Genomic DNA, 25,934 nt, shown 5'->3' on the forward strand with positions numbered 1-25,934 from the left:
GACAGGGTCTTACTCTGTTGTCCAGGCTAGAGTGTAGTGGTGTGATCATGGCTCACTGCAACCTCAACCTTCTGGGCTCAAGTGATCTTCCCACCACAGCCTCCCGAGTAACTGGGAATACAGGCGTGTGCCACCAGCCTGGCTATTTTTTTTTTTTTAAATTTCCTGGAGACCTGAGGGTCTTGCTATGTTGCCCAGGCTGGTCTTGAACTCTTGGGCTCAAGCAATCCTCCCATCTTTACCTCCCAAAGCACTGGGATTATTGGCATGAGCCACCACCGCTCTGGTAAACTGAAAGGGAAAGTTAAGATATGGATGGATAAGTGTCCACAAGGCAAAAGAAATACAAAACAAAAGAGCTGGATATTAAAGAAAACAGAAGGATGGAATGCCCTCCAAGTTTTTGAGGCTTTAATGAGAAATATTTTAGTGAATGGGGAATAATAGATTCGAAAGATCATTCAGAGTGTTGATGAGTTACATGGATTATGATTTTGAATTTCAAATGGATTTTAATTCTTTATGTAAGACAGACTAGAAAACAAAATTTCATATTAAATTGATTAAATTAGGTCAAAACTCATCAATAACAAATTATACATTGGACATAAATATTTCGATATCTCTTTGTCCCTCAGTGCCTTGTGCATATGTAACTAAAAAAGCAGAGTAATTTGGTGTCATTTGATTTAATGAGATCTTGCGCAAATGAAATACCTTTTTAACACTGAAGCTAGACCATTGCCGTGCTCCAGGGACAACTATCTATAGAAGATAAATTAATTATGTTCACTACTTCCTAAGCCTACAGAAACAACTAAATAACTAAATGAGAGAATCAACCTGTTGATGATGTGCAGGTCTTTTGAGAAATGACCTTTAATCAATAAAATCCCAGAGCACAGAGGTTTCATAGCAGCTTGTCTTCAGGCCAACTCACCAGTAAAATCACGACTTATACCACAACTAAAAGTTCAGAAAAGTAAGCTATAGAGGTAGGTCATAATTTTGAGGTCTGTCTTGATAATATCTAACACATTTTGAGTGCTTAGTGAGTACCAGGCATTGGGGATAAATACTTTACATGCGTTAGGTCATTTAATCCTCATAACAGTTCTTTGAGGTATTATTGTTATTATTATTATTATTTTATTATTTTGAGACAGAGTCTCACTCTGTCACCCAGGCTGGAGTGTAGTGGGGTGATCTTGGCTTACTGCAATCTCCACCTCCTGGGTTCAAGTGATTCTCCTGCGTCAGCCTCCCCACTAGCTGAGACTACAGGTGTGCGCCATCATGCCTGGCTAATTTTTATGTTTTTAGTACAGAAAGGGTTTCACCATGTTGACCAGGCTGATCTCGAACTCCTACTCTTAAGTGATCCACCCACTTCAGCCTCCCAAAGTGCTAGGATTACAGGCATGAGCCACCGTGCCCAGCCTGAGGTGTTATTATTAAATCCATTTTACAGATAAGCCTTAGAAAGTTAAGGCTTAGAGGCCGGGCGTGGTGGCTCATCCCTGTAATCCCAGCACTTTGGGAGGCTGAGGTGGGCGGATCACAAGGTCAGGAGATCCAGTCCATCCTGGCTAACACGGTGAAACCCCATCTCTACTGAAAATACAAAAAATTAGCCAGGCGTGGTGGCGGGCACCTGTAATCCCAGCTACTCGGGAGGCTGAGGCAGGAGAATGGCGTGAACCTGGGATGCGGAGCTTGCAGTGAGCCAAGATCGCACCACTGCACTCCAGCCTGGGCGACAGAGCAAGACTCTGTCTCAAAAAGAAAAAAGAAAAAAAAAAAATAGTTAAGGCTTAGAATATTAAATGCCTTGCCCAATGTTACCATGCTCGGAAACAATTTAGTTGAGAGGCCAACACTGTTTGTCTGATCTCGTATTAGGAGTCCTTAATATTCTTCTCCTGTAAATGTTCAGATTTAAAAAAAAGATCATAGATAAATTCAGTACAGTTGGATACAGTTTGAAAAATTATTTTATATTTTAGTGAAATAGAAAGTTTTAGCCAGGTGTAGTGCTGGGTGCCTGTTGTCCTAGCTACTCGAGAGGCTGAGGTGGGACCATGATTGAGCCAAGGAGGTTGAGGCTGCAGTGAGCTATGATCCAGCCACTGGACTCCAGCCTGAGCGACACAGCAAGATTCTGTCTCTAAGGAAAAAAAAAGAAAAGAAAAGAAAGAAACTTTGACACAGTTTCTCTTTGCCACTCTTCATATTGAGAGGTGAAGTTTACTTTCCTTTCCCTTGAATCTGGGCTGGCCCTATGATGTTTTGTTTTGTTTTGTTTTTGATTAATAAAATGCAGCAGAAGTCACACTATAAGACATCCAGGACTCGGCCTTATGAGATCGTCAGCTTCCACAGGCACTCTTGAAGCACTCCCTGTTAGAAGCCAGCAGCCATCTAAGTCTATCTTAAGAACATGTTACTGTGAGGATGCCCAAGCTATGTGGAGAGAGAAAGAGGCCAATAGAGATGCACTAAGACACCAAACATGAAGCTTTCTTGGACTTTCTGGCTCAGCTCAACCACCAGCTGAAGGCAGCCAAGGAAAGACTCAGCCAATGTCACAGGGAGCAGAAGCCTCCAAATGAGTGAAACTGAATTCCTAATCCACAGAATCGTGAGCAAATAAATGACAGTGGCTTTTGCTCATCAAATTCTGGGTAGTTTGCTTTGCAATAATAGTAACATAAATTTAGTGTAGAGTTGGACACAATTTGAAAGAAATACGGGCTGGGTGCGGATGCTCACGACTGTAATCCCAGCACTTTGAGAGGCTGAGGTGGGCGGATCACTCGAGGTCAGGAGTTTGAGACCAGCAAGGCCAGCAAGGTGAAAACGCGTCTCTACTAAAGATATAAAAGTTAGCCGGGTGTGGTGGCAGACTGAGGCAGGAGAATCGCTTGAACCTGGGAGGTGAAGGTTGCAGTGAGTGGAGACTGCACCACTGCATTCCAGCCTGGGCAATAGGGAGGATCACTTGAGTCTTGAAGTTCAAGGTTAAAGTGAGCTATCATCGCACCACTACTCTCCAGTCTGGGGGACAGAGCAAGATCCTGTCTCAAAGAGAGAGAGAGAGAGAGAGAAAGAGAAAGAAAAGGAAAGAACAAAGAGAAAAAAAAAAACAAGGCAGTTTACAATGAAAAACACATAAGAAGAGAGTGAAAATAAAAACACAAGATTAAAACCAAATTCAGTGACTAAGAAGTTATTTCTAAAGATTTGTCCAATCTGTTCACTGAAATTTATATTTAAATTTACCTTTGAGTTTCCTGGCAACTGAGGCAAACCTAAGAGATTATATCATGCTAAATGTGATTTCCTTCAGAAAAGAAAAATCTTTAACCTACTACTAAATTATAAGAGCACTTTACTACATGGATCCCTTTACAGGGAACAGTGAATGATAGAGAAGACAATGACTTCAAAAGAGATGTTATATAACCGGGCATGGTTGCTCACATCTGTAATCCTAAAACACTTTGGGAGGCCAAGACTGGTGGCTCGCCTGAGGTCAGGAGTTTGAGTCCAGCCTGGTCAATATGGTGAAACCCCCGTCTCCACTAAAAATACAAAAATTAGCTGGGCATGGTGGCTGGTGCTTGTAGGCCCACCTACTCTGGAGGCTGAGGCACAAGAATCACTTGAACCCCAGAGGCGGAGGTTGCAGTGAACCAAAATCGCGCCCACTGCACTCCAGCCAGCCTGGGCAACAGAGTGAGACTTCATCTCAAAAAAAAAAAAAAAAAAAAAAGGAAAAGAAAACCCGGTTTCTACTAAAAATACAAAAATTAGCCCAGCATGGTGGTGTGTGTTTATAGTCCCAGCTACTTGGATGGCTGAGGCAAGAGAATCACTTGAACCCAGGAGGCAGAGATTGCAGTGAGCCGTGATCGCACCACTGCACCCCTGTCTGGGTGACAGAATGAGACCCTGTCTCAAAAAAAAAAAAAATGTTATTTACAATACAGATGTGTCTCAGATGATGGAATTAAAAAAAATTTATTCAATGTATTTTACTGTTTTTTCAGAGATGGGGTTTTGTTCTGTTGCCCAGGCTAGAGTGCAGTGGTGTGACCATGGCTCACTGCAGCCTCCACCTCCTGGACTCAAGTGATCCTCCCACCTCAGCCTCCCAAAGTGCTGGAATTACAGGGATGAGCCATCATGTCTAGCACATGATGGAACTTCAACATAAACCAAACAGAATAAAATGCAAAGAACTTTTGATTTCTATATGGGTTTTCAGATTAACTCCCCTCTTTCTCCTCCATAGACCTTAGGCATTTCACAATCTTTTGGCTTTCTGTTTCAACATATACTTATTGATAACCCCCCAGGGGCCAGGTCCTGAGGGTTTAATTGTATGTAAAAGAGAAGGAAGGTCCTTGTCTTCATAGAGCTCATAGTCCAGGAGGACATTAATTAATGCTGAAGGCATTCATTAAAAAGCTTTACCAATACGCAATTGCAAACTGACGGGTGCCATAAAAAATAGCACAAGGCCGGGCGCGGTGGCTCAAAGTGCCTGTAATCTCAGCACTTTGGGAGGCCGAGGTGGGTGGATCACCTGAGGTCAAGAGTTTGAGACCTGCCTGGCCAACATGGTGAAACGCCGTCTCTACTAAAAATACAAAAATTAGCTGGGCATGGTGGTGCATGCCTGTAATGCCAGCTACTCAGGAGGCTGAGGCAGAAGAATCGCTTGAACCCGGGAGGCGGAGGTTGCAGTGAGCCGAGATCGCAACACTGCACTCCAGCCTGGGCAACAGAGTGAGACTCCGTCTCAGAAAAAAAAAAAAAAAAAAGAAAGAAAAAGAAAGAAAAAACACACAGGGGCTATAATGAGCGTGTCATGGGGGACACAATACAAGTTTCTGGGGAAGGGAGTGGGGGAGTGAAGGAAGCTTGTGATTTCTTTTTTCCTTTTGAGACAGGGTCTCTCACTCTATCTCCCAGGCTGGAGTACAGTGGTGGCATCACGGCTCACTGCAACCTCCACCTTCTGGGTTCAAGTGATCCTGGCACCTCAGCCTCCTGAGTAGCTGGGACTACAGGCACTCACCACCACACCTGGCTAATTTTTTAATTTTTTGTAGAGATGGGGTTTTGCCATGTTCCCCAGCTGGTCTCGAATCCGCTCACCTCGGCCTCCCAAAGTGCTGGGATTACAGATGTTAGCCACTGAGCTTGACCTGGAAGCTTATGATTTCTTATTTTCTCTTTCCCACCTTAAAACCTGACACATCAAAGTGCTCAATTCATGCTGGCTGTTGATGATGAGAATACAAAGAAATAAAAGGTGGGGGGGGAATTTCAACACTAATTCTGAAATAAATTCTGAATCTGTTATTTCAAAGGATATTAACTTTAGAAATGAAGACACATTAGAAATTTGCATTGCTCTGATTTTTGTAAAAGAATGAAATGTATAATGCAAGACGTAACTGCCAAGGTACTAGATGAAAAAAAATTATACATTCTGAAATTCCATCTGATAGAGATCAATTCTGAAGGGTTAATCTCAATTGCCTGATTTAATGTGTTTGCTTTGCACCAGATGAATAATAATTAGCAATGGCTTCAGCAACTTATTAGTGACAATGTAGAGAAGGTGTGGGCTCTTTTACGTAAAAGCTGACTAATAGACAAATAAATTAGATACGACTGTTTCGCCAAAGCTGATAACTAAGGCCCTGTATACAATGAGTGCCAAGTCCTGGTTGTTTCTGCGTAACATTTAATCTTTGCAGGCAAGTGGTTGAAGGAGAAAGCAATTATATTGACGTTCATTGTAGAAATTCATTTACAGATTGTTACTACAATTGTCCCTCAGTCTCTGTGGGAGATTGATTCCAGGACTCCTGCAGATCCCAAAATCCATAGATGCTCAAGCCCCTGATATAAAATGGCATAGCATTTGCATATAGCCAATGCATACCCTCCCTAACATTTAAAATGATCTCTAGATTGCTTATAATAGCAAATACAATATAAATGCTATGTAAATAGTTGTTATACTGTATTGCTTAGGGAATAATGACGAGAAGAAAGGTCTGTACGTGTTCAGTACAGGCGAAACCATCCTTTTTTTTTCCCAAATATTTGACCTGCAGTTGGTTGAATCCACAGGTGTGGAACCCATGGATACCTGGAAGCAGTTAAAATCACTCCAAGATTTTCTTTAAATTCTTCTCTTCATCAATACTCTCTCTATTCAACCAAGTAATGACATCATAATTACACATGGTAGCTCTTCCCCAAGCCCCTTGATTAAATTGTTTTTATTGATTCATCAAGCATATATTACTGAGTGTCTACTATGCACCAGGCACACAGACAGAGCTGTGAACAAGACAGACAAGGTCCTGCACCCAGCAAGTGTATATTCTAGGTTTCAGAGAAGCTATACGAGGCTGTGAAGAGGATTCTTTTTTAATGTCTTTATTTTTATACTACCCCTCCACAGCCTTACCCCAATCTTTTAAACCACACCGGAAGCTATGTACTCATCGTTTTTTTTCCTGTAATTTTTTTTTTACAATACAACCTAAATAAATACTGGCCCAGAAAGATTCAGAGTTCAAAGAAAATTCAGCTGCTTTCAGAAAGATCATTCTATGGGAAAGATCACATTTCTGAGTAATAAGCATTATAAATACATATTCCAATTTATTTTTAATTCTCAAACTATTAACTTTCATTTTTTTCCCTTCTCTGGCATATTTTAATTTTGGTCCTACAGGGACTTGAGTCTAAATATGTTTTAACAATTTGGGGGACTTTTTTTTTCACCTTGCTATTTCTAGAGACTAAAATCTTTGAGCTACCAAGGTCTTTCAAACTGGCTGATGTCACTCTAACAAACTCAGAGATAGCAAGATGTTCCTTAAACCACTGGGTTAGAACAAGAATCCTTTGTTTTCTATGGGCACAATCCTAGGAGTGTTTCTTTTCTTTTTTTTGAGACAGAGTCTCTCTCTGTCACCCAGGCTGGAGTGAAGTGGTGCCCTCTCAGCTCACTGCAACCTCCACCCCCCCGGGGTTCAAGTGATCCTCCTGCCTCAGCCTCCTGAGTAGCTGGGATTACAGGTGCACACCACCACACCCTGCTAATTTTTGTATTTTTAGTAGAGACAAGATTTCACCATGTTGGCCAGGCTGGTCTCAAACTCCTGACCTCAGGTGATCCATCCGCCTCAGCCTTCCAAAGTGCTAGGATTACAGGCATTTGCTACCGTGCCTGGCAAGCCTAGGAATATTTCACTTCATGCTTTTCTCTTTTGCCTTGCTGTGAGCTTATCCTCCAGAGACAATAAAGAGAGAGAGAGAAAGAGAGAGACAGAGAGAGACAGAGAGACAGAGAGAGACAGAGAGAGAGAAAGTGGAAGAACCACATGACCAGTCATTTCCCGAAGCAAATGCCATTTTGGGTGAATGCCCTGACCTAGGAGGGAAAAAGAGGCCAAGGTTACCCTAATGTTACAGAAGTAGCTAAGTGAATTCTTCTCAGAAAAATGTCACAGCAGGCTCTAGAAAGCAATTAGAGTCATATTTTGGCACCTCGAACTACCAAATAGAAGACTCCTCTACTGCGCCAGTTACATCTTTGATTTTCATTTCCCTTTGTTGTAAATACAATGTCATTTCAGAATGCTGAAGAAATAGATGTGAGAGTAAATAAACTATAATAATAATCCTTTCTCCACATGCCATGGCAGCTGCAGGAGGATGCCAACGCAGCACCGAACTTGCCTAACTGTCTGCTTTTCCTGTCCTCCTCCTCCTCCACCTCCTTCACCTCCGTCTCCTCCACTTTCCACACATGGTCTTTTATAAATTTGCCAGCATCACTGTGCAGTTTGCCAGAGAAACTTGGCCACTTGCTGGGAAAGCCTGCTCTTAGACCAAGGACCAGGGTAGGTCACTGCTGTTGTCCTCATTTCTGGGCAAGGAGGATTCACTGAGAGTGAGGTCCAGAACCACCTGCTTTCCCATTACAGAGGATGTGAATCTCTATAGAGACACTGCATATCCCTTTAGTTAAAGCTCCTCAAAGACTCTGTTTATCCTGCGAGCTGAACTTTCTTGAGCCCCATAGAATGGATAAAAATCTTCATCCCCAGGTTGGTGAGGAGCCAATGATTTCACGCTCAAACAAGCTGACAAGCTAGGAATCCTAGTTTTCCTTAGCAGGCAGGAAACAGCATCCCACTCATAAGTCAGGAGTCTTTTCTGCCAATGTTAGGAATGTTGATATTTACCTTTATTTTTGGACTTATTTCTAAAAAAAATTAACTAGTATGTAAAAAAAAAATCACACTTTAAAAATATGCTTCTACAATATTTGCTCTAGCGAACTATCTTTAGCTTGACCTAAATTACTAATTAAACTTTTCTATTGATCCAATTCCCATTACGTTACTGTTCTTGCCTTCATGCTTTCATATTCGGAAATCTCCAACATGCATTTTGATGGCTCCGCCCCCCACGTTCCTCACTCCCGCCCCCTCATTTTGGTTTTGCTTTACCTTGTTAAGCACTTACAGATCATAAAATATGGGTGAGCTCAGAATATCTCTTACTCCAGTGTTGCATATGGCACCCGCATTTCAGCACCAGCCCTTTAAAAAATGGTGCAGAATTTCAAGGAACTCAGCTACACTTTCCATTCAAAATCCCTCCCAAGCACTGTAGCTAAGAGCCTATCTCAGGATTTTCTTGAGAGCTGCTGGGGAGGCAAAATATCTATTTAACGAAAATGGCTCATCATCCACATTCTGCAGTACTGAGACTAATTCCCCAGCACTGCCAAACTCAGTCTGCTGAACTCCCTCATCCAAACTCTCTAAGACTTAGTGGTCAAAGTGCCAAAGGCATCCGTCTTACTCACACTCTGTGGCTCCTAAGACCACGCTGAAAAGTGAGGATAAATAATAATTGAAAGACATTTTTAGGATTCTAGTTGGGAGGATACATAATGCAGATACTAAGATACTATATAGTTTTTTTGTTTTTTGTTTTTTGTTTTTTTTTTTGAGATGCTGTCTCACTGTGTCATCCAGCCTGGAGTGCAATGGCCTGATCTTGGCTCACTGCCACCTCCGCCTCCCAGGTTCAAGTGACTCTCCTGCCTAGGCCTCCTGAGAAGCTGGGATTACAGGTGCCCACCACCACTCCCAGCTAATTTTTGTATTTTTAGTAGAGACGGGATTTCACCATGTTGGCCAGGCTGGTCTCAAACTCCTGACCTCAGGTGATCCGCCTGCTTTGGCCTCCCAAAGTGCTGAGATTAAAGGTGTGAGCCACTGTGCCCAGCCTACTATATATTATTGAAGTTAGTAATTCATATTAATGCAAAATAAAAGGAGATTAGTGAATCACTGCTATGTCTGTCTTGTTTGGCCCGACAAGAAAAGTATCATAGAAGAGAAGGTGTGTTATGGGCACTGGATCAGCAAATAAGCTGAGGTCAAGCTTCCCTAAGTACCCACCAGCTCTGAAGGGGAAGTGACAGCTTGTCTTTGAGCCAGATTTAGGTTACATTTCAGTCTTAATTTATATCTAATCCATATCCAAACAGAGAGAAATAAAATACATTAGATTTCTGAGCCACCAAAGCCTGTTTAAAGGAAGAAGGAGGAGGAAGGAGAAGAGGGCAATGACTTAGGGGCAAGTAATAGAAGGATTTGTTGTTTTATTTTATGCATTCTTTTATTCAACAAATATGTTTTGACAAGTAGGGGATACAGTGAACAAGGTGACCGGTTTTCTGTCCTTAAAGACCTTCCAGCCAGTTGTGGTGGCTCATGCTTGTAATCCCAGCACTTTGGGAGGCCAAGTCTTGGGGATCACCTGAGGTCAGGAGTTCGAGACCAGCCTGGCCAACATGGTGAAACCCCGTCTCTACTAAAAACAAATACAAAAAAATTAGCTGGGCATGGTGGTGCACACCTGTAATCCCTGCTACTCAGGAGGCTGAGGCAGGAGAATTGCCTGAACCTAGGAGCCAGAGGTTGCAGTGAGATAAGATGGTGCCACTGCACTCCAGCCCGGGTGACAGAGTGAGACTCTGTCTGAAAAAACAAAACAAAACAGAAAACCTTCCTGCCCTGTGGGAGCTACAGAGGAATAAGCAGTACTAATGTGACAGTGCAGTGTCACTGGGACCATGTGCTGTGGTGTGGGCGCAGGCTCAAGAGGAACTCAAATAGCTTAGATTTTAGCCATTCCGAAGAAAGCACAGTAGGAGCCCCTGGAGTCTCCGCCATGTGCCGGGAAGTATGATAAAAAATATCTTGAAAAAATGTAAAGCAGACTTCAGATTTGTTAGAAAGCATTCCTACCGCTCTCAGTAGTCACTTGGAGAATCTACCTCTTCATAGCTAAGGCCATAACAACATCAACAACAACAACAACAACAAAACACCTCTTTGGGTTGTCTTCACAAGTAGTTTCCAATTCGGTAGAGCCAATCCTGCAACAGTATGGGCATCATCGCAGTGCACTCCAGTGACGCAAATGAAAAGACTGCTGCTGGTAAACCAACTACCTGAATTTGAATTCTGGCTATACCTCTTCCTAGGTCTACGATCTTTAACAAATTAGTTAACCTCTGACCCTCAGTTTCCTTGGCTATAAAATGGGCATAATGAAGGATTGTGAGAGTTACCTGAGGAAAGTGCTTTGAATGGTGCTGCTCAATAATGTTACCCTCTGAGAAGACATCGAAAGTTTCCCATAAGAAAAGGGCCTTTGTTATTCCAATTTGAATACTTTAAGCAGGCAAAATAGAACAGTAAAAGGAAACCAAATGTAAAGGGATGCTGTTTATGGAACAGTTGTGAAGAATAAGCACTTCAGAGGAGCTTAATTTAATTTTTCAGCTCTGCTAGAGTAAATATTGTAACCAGGCTAAAAACCTTTCCTTTGTTCCCGTAGTTATTAGAGAAAGGAGGAGGCCAGAGAAGACATAGCATTTCACTTCTCTGAACTTCACCCTGGATTATTTAATGTTGACAGGCATTCAGGATGTATAGAGATTAAGGACACAGACTCTGGAGCCTGGTGCTGGGATCCAAACCCTGATCCTGTCACTAACTAGCTATGTGACTTGGGGCAAGTTCTTCAACTTCTGTATACCTCAGTTTCTTCATCTATGAAATCACAATAATCAAAGTACCTATCTCAGGTATTTTTATATATGATATATATATATATTTTTTTTCCTTGAGATGGAGTCTCACTCTGTCATCCCGGCTGGAGTGCAGTGGTGAGATCTCGGCTCACTGCAACCTCTGCCTCCCTGGTTCAAGCTATTCTCCTGCCTCAGCCTCCTGAGTAGCTGGGATTATAGGCGCCTGCCATCACACCTGGCTCATTTTTGTATTTTTAGTAGAGACAGGGTTTCACCACGTTGGCCAGGTTGGTCTTGGACTCCTGACTTTAAGTGATCTGCCTGCCTAACCCTCCCAAAGTTCTGGCATTACAGGCGTGAGCCAACGCGGCCGGCCTGTGTATGATGATTTAAATGTGTAATGTACTTAAAGCTCTTAGAACCATGTCCAGCAATATTAATGCCATTTAAGTCATAGTTATTAGAAAAGCTACTGTTATTAAAGAATAACCCAAGGAATTGTTCAAATGCATATAATCATAAAATATGGAGTCAAGGCTGGGCACGGTGGATGGCTCACGCCTGAAATCTCAACACTTTGGGAAGCTCCCTTGAGCCCAGGAACGTGAGACCAGCCAGGGCAACATAGTGAGACCTTGTCTCTGCAACCAACCAACCAACCAACCAAACAAACAAAAATAACAACAACAAAAATACAGAGTCAAAATGGAAGGGTCTTGTCAAAGTTGGTAGTCACTATGCAGTTAGTTTCACGAAGATAAAACATGGTTATTTTGTTCCTACTCTATTTGTTGAAAAATGAATGAATGAGGCATGAAAGACTTGACTAGTTTGATGTTGAGAACTTAACGAAGAGGAAAGCACACGAGATCTGGAAGTGAAAACCCAAAACATGAGTCCTGGCTTAACCTCATTCTAATTTGACAGGTGATTTACCACAGGTACTCAGTTTCCTCATCTTTGAAAGAGGGAAGTCAGAGGGAGAATTTCTGAGGTTCATTCCACATCCAAAATTCTGCAGCATTAGATAGCCTTTCGAATTTTACAAAAGGTAATGTAATCATGGCTATGGAAGTTTTTTCATATACCTTGTGTATTTCCAAAAAGGATTATCGAGTTGGAGACAATGTCATTTGTTTGTGTTTTCTAAATCATTATGTAAGAATCTGAGCCACAAACAGAACAAATGTTTAAATCCATGAAAATGGATTACCTTTAGCTGGACGGATAACTTTTAAAACTCTTGGATTGAGAGAATAAAACTGATAAGGACATTTTTCCATTCATCTTAAATGAATTTTTGGAGACTCTTAAGAGTAAAATATAATCCATACACATCTAATGCTAATTTATTATGAACACTTAAAGAATAAAACTAGAACTCTTGTCTAGTTTAGTTCAGCAACTCTCTGCTAAATGAAATTAAGCTGCTTTAGTTGAGCTTTTAAAATATGAGGATGAAAAGCATAAATCCAAAGGATTTTGTAGAACTAGCATCCGGACTGTCTTTCTTCAGATTATGTTCCTAGAATCTGGGTTCCCCAGGGCTGCCTCTCATTACTGTCAGTATTAAGGAATAGAAAGGAGCTGGAAGAGGCTTGGCCGCCTTTATAGGTTTTTGGTAGTGGAATAAAGATTTCGCTTGGTTGGGGGAGGCTGGTAGGGGGATAGAAGAGTCTGTTGTGGAAACTAAAAGAAAAGAAGGGGAGAGTGGTCTGAAATCAAAAAGCCTGGATTATGTATACAAGCTTTGAGTTGAACAAGGTTTAAATTTTAGCTCTGCTACTTTTTAGTTATGTGAACTTGGGCGAGTGGTTTAATCTCTCTAAGTCACACTTCGCACATTTAATAATGTTGCTTACCTTATAGGGTTACTATGAAGATTAAATGAGCTAATAAATGTAAAGCATTCCTACCTAGAACATAGTCAGCTCTAATAAATAGTGACTGACAGCTACAAGGGCAGATAACCTATGTTCTCCTTTAGTTTCTTATGCTCCCTCTGGAATGTCTCAGAAGCATAGGAAGCACTGTTTAAGTCTCCTGCAATCAAAACTCATTCTTTTTAATTAGTCCTAATAGACCCTATGGGTTTTTTTTTGTTGTTTTTCCAAAATCTAGTCATAGTTTAATGTGGGCTATGGACAAAGGTTCACTTTGTAAGACTGTCTAGCTAGGTTAAAAATAAAATATGCAGAAATGTGTGGAACTTCAACAATAGAATATAAGAAAATGAATTATTCTTAACTGCAAACAAAGGCATTATAGTATATGAATGTGTATGTGAAGTAAAAGTTTGGAAAGTATAAACATCAGTATGGTAACAGTTACTACATCTGGGGAAGGGAGAAAGATTGGAGAGGAGGTGGGATATACCTTATTATTGTTTTAATGTTTTGTTTTATAGATTTATTTACATATTGTTTAATTAAAAACAAACAAAAAAAGCAAACCAAAAGCAAAGTCATGTACAAGCTGAAATGAACATTTAGAATACAGAATTTGTGGAATAAACCAAAGTAGACAAGAATCAAAGAATTTATCCCTGGGGCATTCAATGACTTGATACAAGGTCACCTTCTACTTAGTTAACTGTCCTTGAGGAGTAAGGAGAGTGCGGGGGCAGGAGAGATGTCTGATCCTGTCTCCAGCAACTGATAGACCCAAGGTTAGAAGGCAGATGAAGCTGCCTGCCAGTTATCTTGGTAGAAACTTCTTTCTGCATGTACTCAGATAAGACATCAGTACCCTGGGTGGTTCTTTGCAAAATTCAAGGTCTGCAGAGTCACCAACTAAAGCCTATTGGTAAATTTGCTTTTAAGCAAAACAAAACCAAATGGCAAATTAGTATTTCTATTAGTACATTTTGATAACAAAGAAAATAAAAGACAATTTAAAATTTATGTAACTTAAATCTACATTGCTTAAGAACATCTGACTGAGGAGTTTTAGAATACCCCCAATACCATGAAATAAATACAGTAATTAAAAGGCAGTAGAGTTTAAGTACTGGATAATGGGCTATGGCATTTTTAAAATTAGCAAAACATTTGTTTATTATTGAAAATTAGGGCTGGGCCTGGTGGTGGACATCTGTAATCCCAGGGATTTGGGAGGCTGAGGCAGGAGAACCACTTGAGCCCAAAAGGTCAAGACCACCCTGGGCAATATAGCAAGACCCCATCTCTAAAAAAAAAAAAAAGAAAGAAAATTAATTTTCATAAAGGGCACTTCCCTTGGAAAGAAATATTTTGGCTACAGGGAAAAACTAAGAAGCCGTGTGGAGCTCTGTGAAGTTGCACTGACTTGCTTTCATTCAGCTTGCAGCTCACTAGTGAGATTTCACATGGTACTCCCACTCCAAGAGCAGGGGCCAGGACAGGTTGGTTTCATTTTGGTTTTAATGCATATGCTTTGGCCCACAGATTTTGAGAAAGATTTTGCTTTACTGATGAGAACTCAGTCAAGGGTGCTTGTGAGCCTTCGCTGGCCCTCTAGCTGGGCCTGACATGTTGCCTGCATTTCTAGCCTTGCCTTCCCAGCTTGCCCATTTGGTGCAGGGAGATAGTACAGCCCACCCTGAAATTCACTGTGTTCTGCGGATGAGTTAACTGAAGGGCTGTGTTTCAGGAGTGGCACAGAAAGGACCTGAATGAAGAGAAGGAGGAATGAATGGAGAGAACCATTTCCGTGGAATTGCCCTAGGGTATTAAATAGGATGGGGCAACTGGGGACTGGAGGATGTTTCTTCTCTTACATTGCTTAGGAAACACTGTCCTTAAGAGTGTCAGTCGTCATTCCTTTAACAATCATTCATTTCTTACCTTCCACTTGTGTATAAATTTGCAGATTTACACAGACCACCAGTGTGGCCATCCCAGTGAACTGAGTTTATTATGAAATATACATGCAAAAAATCCTTTTTTCTCACCTACAACCAATGCAACATTATTCATACTTTGAGTTGAAGAATCAGGAGTTTAAGAAATAAATGCATACAGCAACATAACCCTGAATTATCACTCAAATACAGACCTCCCACTGCTCTCTCCCAAAAAAAAAAAAAAAAAAAAAAAGCAGTTATTCCAAGCAAAAGCAAAAATTGAGGCAACTTAAAATAGACAATTTTAAATGCTGGATTCCATCATTTCTGTAAAAGGTCATTCTAGTCCTTTGCTATTTATACCACAGATAGAGACATAGCAAATTATTGGCTGAATGGATTTGGGAAGCCAGAAGCTGCTGCTTCTGACGAATGAAGATGATAATGCATCACTTGAGACTGAGTGGATGAAAGGTGTAGAAAAGTTGAACCCTTCAAAGATAAGAGAGAGGAAGCCGCTAAATTAGCCCCTGACTAAATTACTAGCCATAATTGTACTCAAGCCAATTCTCTTTGCGACTGCCTTGTAATCTTTGTTGTGGCTTGAGAGAGAAAAATCCCCATTCCCAGCTCAAACCCGTTTAAGGCATCTCAGCCCAACCCCCTCCTCCGAATGCAACTCTTCATAGCCTCCTGCCCCTCCTCCAACAAATTCGAATCAAGTCAGGTATAGTTCTCAGCTTTACCACTGCTATCAGAAGCACAGCTTACATTAAGGGTTTAGCAACAAAACCTCGGGCTTACTTCAGGCAAACATTCAAAAGCATTTAAGAGAAGCACAGAAAACAAAAGAAATAAGCAAAACCTGTCCTTACCCGCTTCTTAAAAAATTGGAAGGCTGAGCATTTCTTGACTGGGAATCCATTCATGTCTTTGTTTACCATTTTCCACCGTGGAGAATTCACAGTTATAGATCCAGGTTAGCACTCGCCTGGTTAGTGCATATCTGTTTCCCCGGTTTACCTCCTGGAGACAGTTAATCAAGACTGAGCGGGATGGAGAATCTAGCGGGGCTCAGTTCTTCACTCGCGCATTCTGCAGCACCAGCTACTGCAGCAACCTCTTCCCACTTTCAGTTGCCACCGACAGCGGCTTTTCTCCTTCCATCATTGCTCCGAAACATATGCATCACCGCTGCAGGACCCTGGGGGCCGGACGGTGGGATACGGCCAATCTCCGGGGAGATGCTGTGGCTCTTACCGAGCGGGAGAAGGGTACGCCTCCCCGCCCCCAGCTACCTGGCTGCTCTTCGGCGGCCGGCGCGGGGAGCGAGTCGCTCTTCTCCAGGTGATGCGCTCCTGGAGGCGGCTTGAGAGAGGAGAGTTGTTTTTGATTGTGCAAGTTCCAGTGGGAGCTGTAGTTAAGCAGCTGAGAGAAGGAGTAAGAAAGAGCAGAAGCCAGAGGGAGGGAGGGAGAACCGCGCCAGAAAGGCAGAGGGAGAGAGAAGGCGAGGCTGGAAGAAACAACGATTCATGAATATCTGAGCAGCGGATGGAGAGAAGGCACAGCCGGTTCAGGACGCACTGAAGAGCAGTTTACTCCCCTTGGGAGGGCTACTTTAAATAGCTTCTTTTCTTTCTTTTTTTTTTTTTTCTGTTAGGACCATTTAAATCAGAGTTTTATATAAATTGCACACCGTTTTTATTTTATGCTCAATGACATTCTTTTGAATCCTGTTTCTGAATAAAAGCCTCTCAACGGAAATGCAATCACATTTAATCTCGACCTGTCCAAACGTGGAAGAAAATGAAATAAAGTGCAAGCGTAGGTATAACAATGGAAGATCTCTCACTATGTAGAAGCTCTTCCAGCCTACCCTCCCCTACTTGTCATTATATAGTGGGCAATGGTGACGGTAATTGTGTCTTTTTCACTAAAAAAGCTTATTAAAAAAAAGAACACAATGAACATATACAAACTATTTTATTACACACACACACACACACACACACGAGTTATTACCAAAAAGTATTACTGAATCCATTTAATGATGAGGAAGGTTTGATAAATAAAAGAGTAAAGCATTCTTCCTATTAGGTGAAAAATTTCCCAAAAAATTCTTACTCATGTTATCCTTTGCACACTGAGCTCCTTTTAAAAAAGCCATTTAATTGTATGTGGCTTATTTTTCCATTTTTATTCTTTAATGTTGATATTTTATGGGAATGATTTTAAAGATTAGTTTATAGCTAAAGCAAGAAAGCAAAGAAAATAAACTTGGCATCTGACCTGGCAGAAAGCCTCCAACATCGGCATGTGGCTTTCTGCCGTCACCTGACCTCACTGTGCCTTTTGGACACTGCCTCATCCATAAAATGGAGGCAGCCACTCATTCATTCATTCACTCATTCATTTAGTCATTCATTATTTGCTATTTCATTCCATTAATAAATCTAACTCTGACAAGTGTCCTCAGGATGTGGAGCCTTTTCATAATCATCACAAGGGAATATAATTGATAAATAAGTGAAAGGCACAACGCTAATTTGAAACTGATTATGACCTCATTATATATAACACACCTAACATTGTTAAAGTATTTACATGGAAGTCTCTGGTAAGAAGAGAAACATCAGGTTAAACTGGGAAAGAAATGCATGGGTTTCACTGAATTGGACTATAAGTCTCTACAGTTGGGCCAGAGTTTTTGGGAATAAACATGAAATCCTGTTTGCTAAATGCCTTGAGGTTTCCAAAAAGAAAATGCAATACAACTAAATGATGGCATGATAACCAAGGGAAAACAAACTATTCATTTTGGAGAGATATGTTAAGTTGTCCAAGATGCAAGTATATGTTATGTAATCCACAACATTGATAAGTTTTTGTGGTTCTTCTAAAGAGTTCATTTAAAATTATGGTAGTTCAAAGGGAATTATTTTGAGACGATGGAAGTGTTCTCTATCATGATGATGGTGGTGGTTACGTAACTATGCATTTGTCAGAACTCATCAAACTTTATATGGGAAAAGGGAAACTTCTGCTGCACATAAATTATACCTCAATGGACCTCATTTTAAAAAGTGATGGTCATTCAAGTTCTTTCTTGTTCCTCCCATTGCCACTCCCCCAAAAGTGTTTTAACAGACATTTATTGAATTTGGGTAATATACAGGAGGGGACCTTTAAGCACTCTGCTAAGAAGGAGGTGCTGGGGCTTTGCTTAATCCCACATTGGCCTAGCATGCATACTGGTTGATATCATTTGGCTGTGTCCCCACCCAAATCTCATCTTGAATTGTAGTTCCCACAGTGAGTGATTTCTCACGAGATCTGATGGTTTTATAAGAGGCTTTTCTCCCTTTTGCTCAGCACTTCCCCTTCCTGATGCCGTGTGAAGAAGAACGTGTTTGCTTCCCCTTCTGCTCTGATTGTAAGTTTCCTGAGGCCTCCCCAGCCATGCTGAACTGTGAGTCAATTAAACCTCTTTCCTGTATAAATTACCCATCTCAGTATGTCTTTATTAGCAGTATGAGAATGGACTAATACCCTGGTTTCATGTAGGATGTATGTTCATTTGGGGTGCAGGCGAATAGCTAATAGAGATTATGAGGTAGGAGGTGAAGACAAGCTAAATGCTATCTCTTCCCCTCACTCCATGCCACCTCTTGAAGATGCTGCCACTGTCACTTGGTCTATGCTAGATCCTATGGAAGGTCCAGTGCAGGTAAGTGTCACTGGTTTTTGTCACCAAGGAACTCACAGCCTAGTAGAGAAATATACAGTGTGGTAAGAATAATATATACAGTAGTCCTCCCCTATCTGAGGTTTTACTTTCCACAGTTTCAGTTACCTAAGGTCAACCATGGTCTGAAAATTACTGAGTACAATACAGTACGATATTTTTAGAGACAGAGAGAGAGACCACAGTCACATCATTTTTATTATCGTACATTGTTAAAATTTTTCTATTATGGTTGTTAATTTCTTACTGTGCTTGATTTATGAATTAAACTTTATTATAGGTATGTATGTACAGGAAAAAACATAATGTATATGGAGTTTGGTACTATCTAAAGTTTCAGGCACCCACAGGGGGTCTTGGAATGTATCCCCCATGAATAAGAGGGTACTATTCTGTGTGTGTGTGTGTGTGTGTGTGTGTGTGTGGTGTGTGTATGCATCAACCCTGCCTTAATTTGGAGGGGGAAAGGGTGGGTCTGGATGGGTAAGAAAGGTCCAGGAAATTTACCTAAAGGGATGATGTTAGTGCATGGCCTTAAAGAATGAGTAGGTCAGCCAGATGAAGGAAGAGAAGTATAGGGCAGGGATTCTGGCTATATCCGACAGCCAATTATTTTGGACTATCTTTTGGTTGGTGCAATAATAGAGAAAGGCATTAACTGCACTGTGTTGGTTACTCAGGGAAAGAAGGCATCTTTCATCTCACTTTGACCTCTATTTTCACAAATAAAGCTGCTCTCAGGTAAGCCCAGAGTGACTACTATTTACCAAATGTTTCCTTTGACAGGTCCATTGTTGATACTTATAAAGGAGCACAGGCTCCTGCTTATAATAAAAAAAAATAACTCTAGACTCGTGCAACATCCTGTTTATAAATCAAACTTAATTTAATTAATTATCTTACTTCTTGTTCCCATAAAACATGCTTATTTGTTTTTGTAGCACCAGCACACAGTGGAGTGCCTGGGCCATGCTAGCACTCAACAAATGGTTTTCAAATGAATTCAATAAAAAAGTAAGTAGAGCTGACATCAGTGACCCTGGCACCAGACCATTTGCAGGAATCATTAAATACCTTTAAGATTCTTCAGTCATTAAGCTGTCTCCCATGATAGCCAATATGCTGAGCTCCAGTGAGAGCAAACGACCTCACTCCTCACCATTTCCTCTTTAAGCCTCAATGACATTGTAGCCCTGGGACGACACTTCTTTTTGATGGAAAATCCCAATGTTAAAAAGAATCCCTTGGGCCAGGCACAGTGGCTCCTGCCTATAATGCTAACACTTTGGGAGGCGGAGGCAGGAGGATAACTTGAGCCCAAGAGTTTGAGACCAGCCTGGCAACATAGCAAGGCCCCATTTCTACAAAAAGAAAAAAAAAATTAGGTGGTGTGGTGATGCATGCCTGTGGTCCAGCTGTTCACGAGGCTGAGGTGGAAGGATTGCTTGACCCTGGGAAGTTGAGGCTGCAGTGAGCCATGGTTGCTCCGCTGCACTTTAGCCTGGGCAACAGAGCAAGACTGTCTCAAAATAAATAAATAAATAGGCCGGGCGCGGTGGCTCACGCCTGTAATCCCAGCACTTTGGGAGGCCGAGACGGGCGGATCACGAGGTCAGGAGATCGAGACCATCCTGGCTAACTCGGTGAAACCCCGTCTCTATTAAAAAAAAATACAAAAAAAATTAGCCGGGCGAGGTGGCGGGTGCCTGTAGTCCCAGCTACGCAGGAGGCTGAGGCAGGAGAATGGCGTGAACCCCGGGGGGCAGAGCCTGCAGTGAGCCAAGATCGCGCCACTGCACTCCAGCCTGGGCAACAGAGCGAGACTCCATCTCAACAAAAACAAAAAAAAAAATAAATAAATAAATAAATAAATAAACAAACAAACAAATAAAAAGAATCCCTTGAACCTCTATTTGATTTTTTTTGTGGTATACCTACTTTTCCTCCCAACAATATTGTTTAGGCTGTCACACAAAGAATAAAGTAAAGTAGCTAGGTAGGATTAACTACCAATATGTACCTGGGGTGGAGAGACTGCTGTATTGATTTGGAACATCTTCTACCTCACTTCCATTCCCTAATTGTGCAAACTTCAACAAGTTCCCTCAACGCACTAAGCCTCAGTTTCTTCATCTGTAAAATAATAATAATAAAATGATTCTTCACCTACCTCCTAAAGGAATTGTCAGTACCAAATTATATTTGAAAGGGTTTTGCAAAATAATAAATAACTCTACATTTTTTTGTTTCACTAAAGCAAGAGGCACATGCCACTGTAATACTTTTTAGAAAGTCTATCTTCCCACAGATGAAAGTGTTTTTGTGTGATGCATTTAGTAGTTGAGTGGAATGTTATTTTTTTCTATAGCACCCCAGAATACACAAAAGATAACAAACAATAAAGTATCTGTTTAGTGACAAATGTCCCTAAGGAGAAAGGGATAAAAATACATCACCTCATGAGAAATGTTTTACATTCCTTTTTGGCCTGAGTGACTTGATCATATGCTTAAAACTCCAGCCACAGTGGTAGTGATGTATTTAATGAAGAATTAGGAAACCCTGCTGGGGATTATGGGTTTGTTTTTTGTACATGAAAAAGACCCTTTTTTATTTTATTTTATTTGCTTTTTTGAGAAAGGGTCTCTCTCTGTCACCCAGGCTGGAGTGCAGTGGTATGATCACGACTCACTGCAGCCTCAACCTCCTGGGCTCAAGTGATCCTTCCACCTCTGCCTCCTGAGTAGCTGGGACTACAGGTGCGTGTCACCATGCCCAGCTAATTTTTGTAGTTTTTGTAGAGATGGGGTTTCACCATGTTGCCCAGGCTGGTCTCAAACTCCTGAGCTCAAGCAATCTGCCCGCCTTGGCCCCCTAAAGTTCCGTCATTATAGGTGTGAGCCACCAAGCCTGGCCAAAGTCCCTTTTTAAAAAAATTTGAAATTTTTTGGTTTTACCAAGTTAGATCTCTTTTCACTTAATGTATGCATGTATCAGAGGAAAGTTACATTATGAAAACCCTAAAACGGTTCATTATATAGTTTTCTTTGACAGAAATAATTATATAAAAACAAAAATAATCAAAAGGCGAGACATGGTGGCTCATGCCTATAATCCCAGCACTTTGGGAGGCTGAGGTGGGAAGATTGCTTGAGATCAGGAGTTTCAAGACCAGCCTAGGCAACATAGTGAGACCCTATCTCTACAAAATTTTTTAAAATTAGCAAGACATAATGATGCGTACCTGCCTTCCCAGCTACTTAGGCAGCTGAAGCAGGAGGATCAGTTGAGCCCCAGGAGTTCAAGGATGCAGTGAGCTATGATCGTGCCACTGAACTGAACTCCACCCTGGAGACTCCATCTGTTAAAAAAAAAAAAAAAAAAATCAATACCAGAATTGATTCATGGAATTTTGCAAAAAGATGCAAGAAGCAGAGGATTATGCTCCTTTTTGTCTATAAGAGATTAAATAAGACTTAAAGTGTTCCATACTTGTGGTTTGTTTCCATTTTCACTACGTTAGCAAAAACAGGGCAATTTATAGTTATACAGTTTTCTTACAGAGTCAGCATTTATCAACTATTTTATTATTTTAATTGGCAAAAAGGTCAGGCAATATTTCCAGTGTTAATTGATTTGACACTTTATTGAACATGAGGTATGTTCTGGTCATTACACTTACAAGAAAAAGAACAAACCAATGAAATGAACTGCATTTGTCTTGGCAAATTTCATCTAATGATACTATTTAATCCATGTGTAAGGCATTCCATTTTTTCCAGAAATATGGTTTTAGCCAGATCATCTAAAACTGGATTTTATTTATCTCTCTTACCTGAAACATTTTTGATGTAATTAGAAAATTTAGTTCCTCAGTTCAAGAGAAACTGTAGCAGCTGATTAAAAATGCATGCCACCTCCCTATATCTCTGTTACTTGCTTTTTACCTGGGCCCGCTCACCCACGCAGGCACCCACACACACTCTCTCTCTTTTTTCCCTCCTTGGCTCTATATGGTAAAATGGTGTCAAAGATGTTTATAACATAACCTTTTCTGACACAAAGCTATAAAGAAATCCTCTCTTTCTTATGGCAATGTGACAACATGTAGCCCAAGGGGACAAATCAATTTGTTAGTAATTGCTCATTTGAATATTAGTGATAATTCATTCAACATCAACAACGAATTTTACAGCTTTCCCAGATTTCACATCTGCACAGTTATTTCTATTCCCTTGCTTAAATCATACAAAGGATTTAGAACCTGCAAGGATTGTTTATTTTAAAGAAAATCTATTCCTTTGAACTTCCTTTTGATCTGACCTTCCTTATTATAGTGATTTCTTGTCTCGTCAGTCAGGGAATTTTCAGTGTTGCGGCAAGACTTTGTCATTGTGTGAATCCCACTGCTAGAGACCTAGAAAACATACGGACATGCATTCTCATGCAGAAACACACACATATAGGTACACATGCAGTTTGAATAGAGTAGGTCAGAAGAACATTCTGCTAAGGTCATTATCATCTATGAATTGGACTGCCTTGTGAATGACCTTGAGAAATGAAGTAGAAACTACAGATGGAGTGGATTTTATAGCCTTTTTGTAAGATGCATTTTTGGGGGTGTTATTAGTTACTCCTCTCTTTTTTCTTTCAACATTCAACCTTTGAGATTAGGTTCAAATGATCTCTTAACTGATAGGGCAGAAGGTTATATTTTTAACTCGACTTGTCCAAAAGGTGTTCGTCAATTACTTCTCTATGTACAGCACAAATGAACCATGACGTGGGCGGGCTGTTCCTGTCAACCGTCTCACCAGGCTATGTACATGATGGAATAGGCTATTGTGATTGGTATTGATTGAAAGAAGCTAGGGAGAAATTAGTAGCTGGAATCCTGTTTTCTCCACTCTACAGCCATGGTCTTTGGCTATCTCTCCATGTGCACCATGAAACAAAGAGCTGAGTCAATTTCTCTGATAATTCAAATCAGCTGAGGCTTGCAGAGAAGGGAGCATGAGCTGGGCAGATATGTCCAGTAGCAGCAGCCACCCCAGCAAAGAGACAAAGAACCCACCCAGGAGCCTCACATGCTGTTATTCTAGAAAATGCTGCGCCTTAAGGTGAATTGGTTCCTGAACATGATTGGCTTCAATTTGAAACTCTCTCAAAGTCTACCTGAGGCTTATCTGTTTTGTAAAATAAGCTTATTTAAATTGAGCACAATTTCATCTCATCTGGCCCACTTTGTTTTCAAGGGAAATTAGATACCCTAAATATAGTATGAACTCAAAATTATTAGAGTGGCAATAAAGAGCATTAGAACTAATGGGGTCTCTCCCCTCAAGTCAATATTGTTTAGTATAAATGGATTTGAATCCTACCTCTCCTGCTTGCTAGCTATGTGATCCCGAGCAAGCTAAAACGAACAAAATCACAAAATACTTCTTAATAGTTAGTTTGTTGTGAAAATTAAAGGGAATTTCAAAGGGATTTAATATACACACATATGTGAACATATATCTATGTCTATTCACATATTTATATGTGACAGTTTTAAAACATGGCTGTAAATTCTTTAATTCTGCTCCCATTGACAGAAGTTTGTGTCTTCTCCCCTTGAATCTGTGTGGGCTTATCCACTTCAACTAATCCAGTACAGTGGAAGTGATGCTGTGTGACTTCTGAGGCTAGGTTACAAAATGCCATGTTGTTTGTGCCTTATTCACTAAAACATTCTCACTTAGAGTCTTGAGTTACTATGTAAGAAGTTTGGCTATCCAGAAACCACCATGATGTGAGGAAGCCCAAGTCACATGAAGAGGTCAGGAGTAGGCATTTGGTTGATGGGTTGGCGGTCTCTGCTGAATCCAACTTTTGAGACATGCCAGCCCAGGCACCAGATAAATGAGTAGAAAACCTTCCAATGATTCTAGCCTTGAAATATTTGAGTCATCCCAACTGTTTGAGATTTTTCACCTGGAGTTCCAGACTTTGTGAAGTAGAAATAGATTCTGCGAGCCTAATAACATGGTGTTGTTTTATGTTACCAAGTTTGAGGCTGGGCATGGTGGCTCACGCCTGTAATCCCAGCACTTTGGGAGGCCGAGGCATGTGGATCACCTGAGGTCAGGAGTTCAAGACCAGCCTGGACAACATGGTGAAACCCTATCTCTACTAAAAATACAAAAATTAGCAGGGCGTGGTGGCAGGCACCAGTAATCACAGCTACTTGGGAGACTGAGGCAGGAGAATCGCTTGAACCTGGGAGGTGGAGGTTGCAGTGAGCCAAGATTGGGCCACTGCACTCCAGCCTGGGTGACAGAGAGAGATTCCGTCTCAAAAAGAAAAAAAAAAGTTTAAGGTAGTTCATTATGCAGATTATATCTATCCTATCCTTCCTATCTATCTATCTATCTATCTATCTATCTATCTATCTATCATCTATCTGTCTACCTATCCACTCATCTGTATCTCCCCCATGCCCCATTCCTCATTCCTGGGAACATGGTTTATGCTCAACGCATGAGAGTACGAGGACGCCAAAAGACATACTGGGTTAGTAAATGGCTAATAGTTTAGATTGAAAGCATTCAAATTGAAATAAATAATTGGCGAAGAAGCTGAGAGGTGCTGCTCTCTTGTAGGCAATATAATAATTGAGTTTTGTATCTTATTATTGTCTTAGTAAGCTTGTGCTACCGTAACAAAATACTATAGCCTGGATGGTTTAAAGAGCAGAAATTTATTTTCTTACAGTTTTTGGAGGCTGAAGTCCAATTTCAAGGTGTCAACATGGCTGGCTTCTGGTAAGGGCTTTCTTCCTGGCTTGTATATGGCTGTCTTCTCCCTGTGTCCTCACATGGCAGGGAGAGAGAGAGTGTTTCTTCTTATAAGGGCACTAATCCTAGCTTAAAGACCCCACCTTCAGGACCTCATCTAAGCCTAATTCTCAAAGTCCTCATTTCTAAGTACCACCACATTTCGGGGTTAGGGCTTTAACATATGAATTTTAGGGGACATAATTCAGTCCACAGCAGTCATTTTATCATGTGGAACTATTTCTGGTACTAAGGCAGTCTTAATTTCCACGTCAAAAGTGAATATTGTTATATTGCTTTTTCAGTAAGTAATAATTGGGAAAAGTTTTCAAAATCTCTGTCAACCCATGGGACATAGGGTTGATATAAATACTATATAAAAAAACT

General features: G+C 40.9%; 1 protein-coding gene across 1 annotated transcript in view; it reads right to left on the reverse strand.

The window, feature by feature from the left end:
• The window catches only part of SGK1 (serum/glucocorticoid regulated kinase 1), a 149,112-nt gene extending 132,589 nt beyond the window's left edge, over positions 1–16,523 (reverse strand). The window contains exon 1 of the mRNA XM_003255746.4: positions 15,857–16,523. Coding sequence (XP_003255794.1) covers positions 15,857–15,925 — 69 coding nt within the window. The 5' untranslated portion in view covers positions 15,926–16,523. The remainder of the gene's footprint in view (positions 1–15,856) is intronic.
• Between the last annotated feature and the right edge of the window lie 9,411 nt (positions 16,524–25,934).

This window comes from Nomascus leucogenys, chromosome 3 (genome assembly GCF_006542625.1).
Source record: "Nomascus leucogenys isolate Asia chromosome 3, Asia_NLE_v1, whole genome shotgun sequence".
Lineage (NCBI taxonomy): Eukaryota > Metazoa > Chordata > Mammalia > Primates > Hylobatidae > Nomascus > Nomascus leucogenys.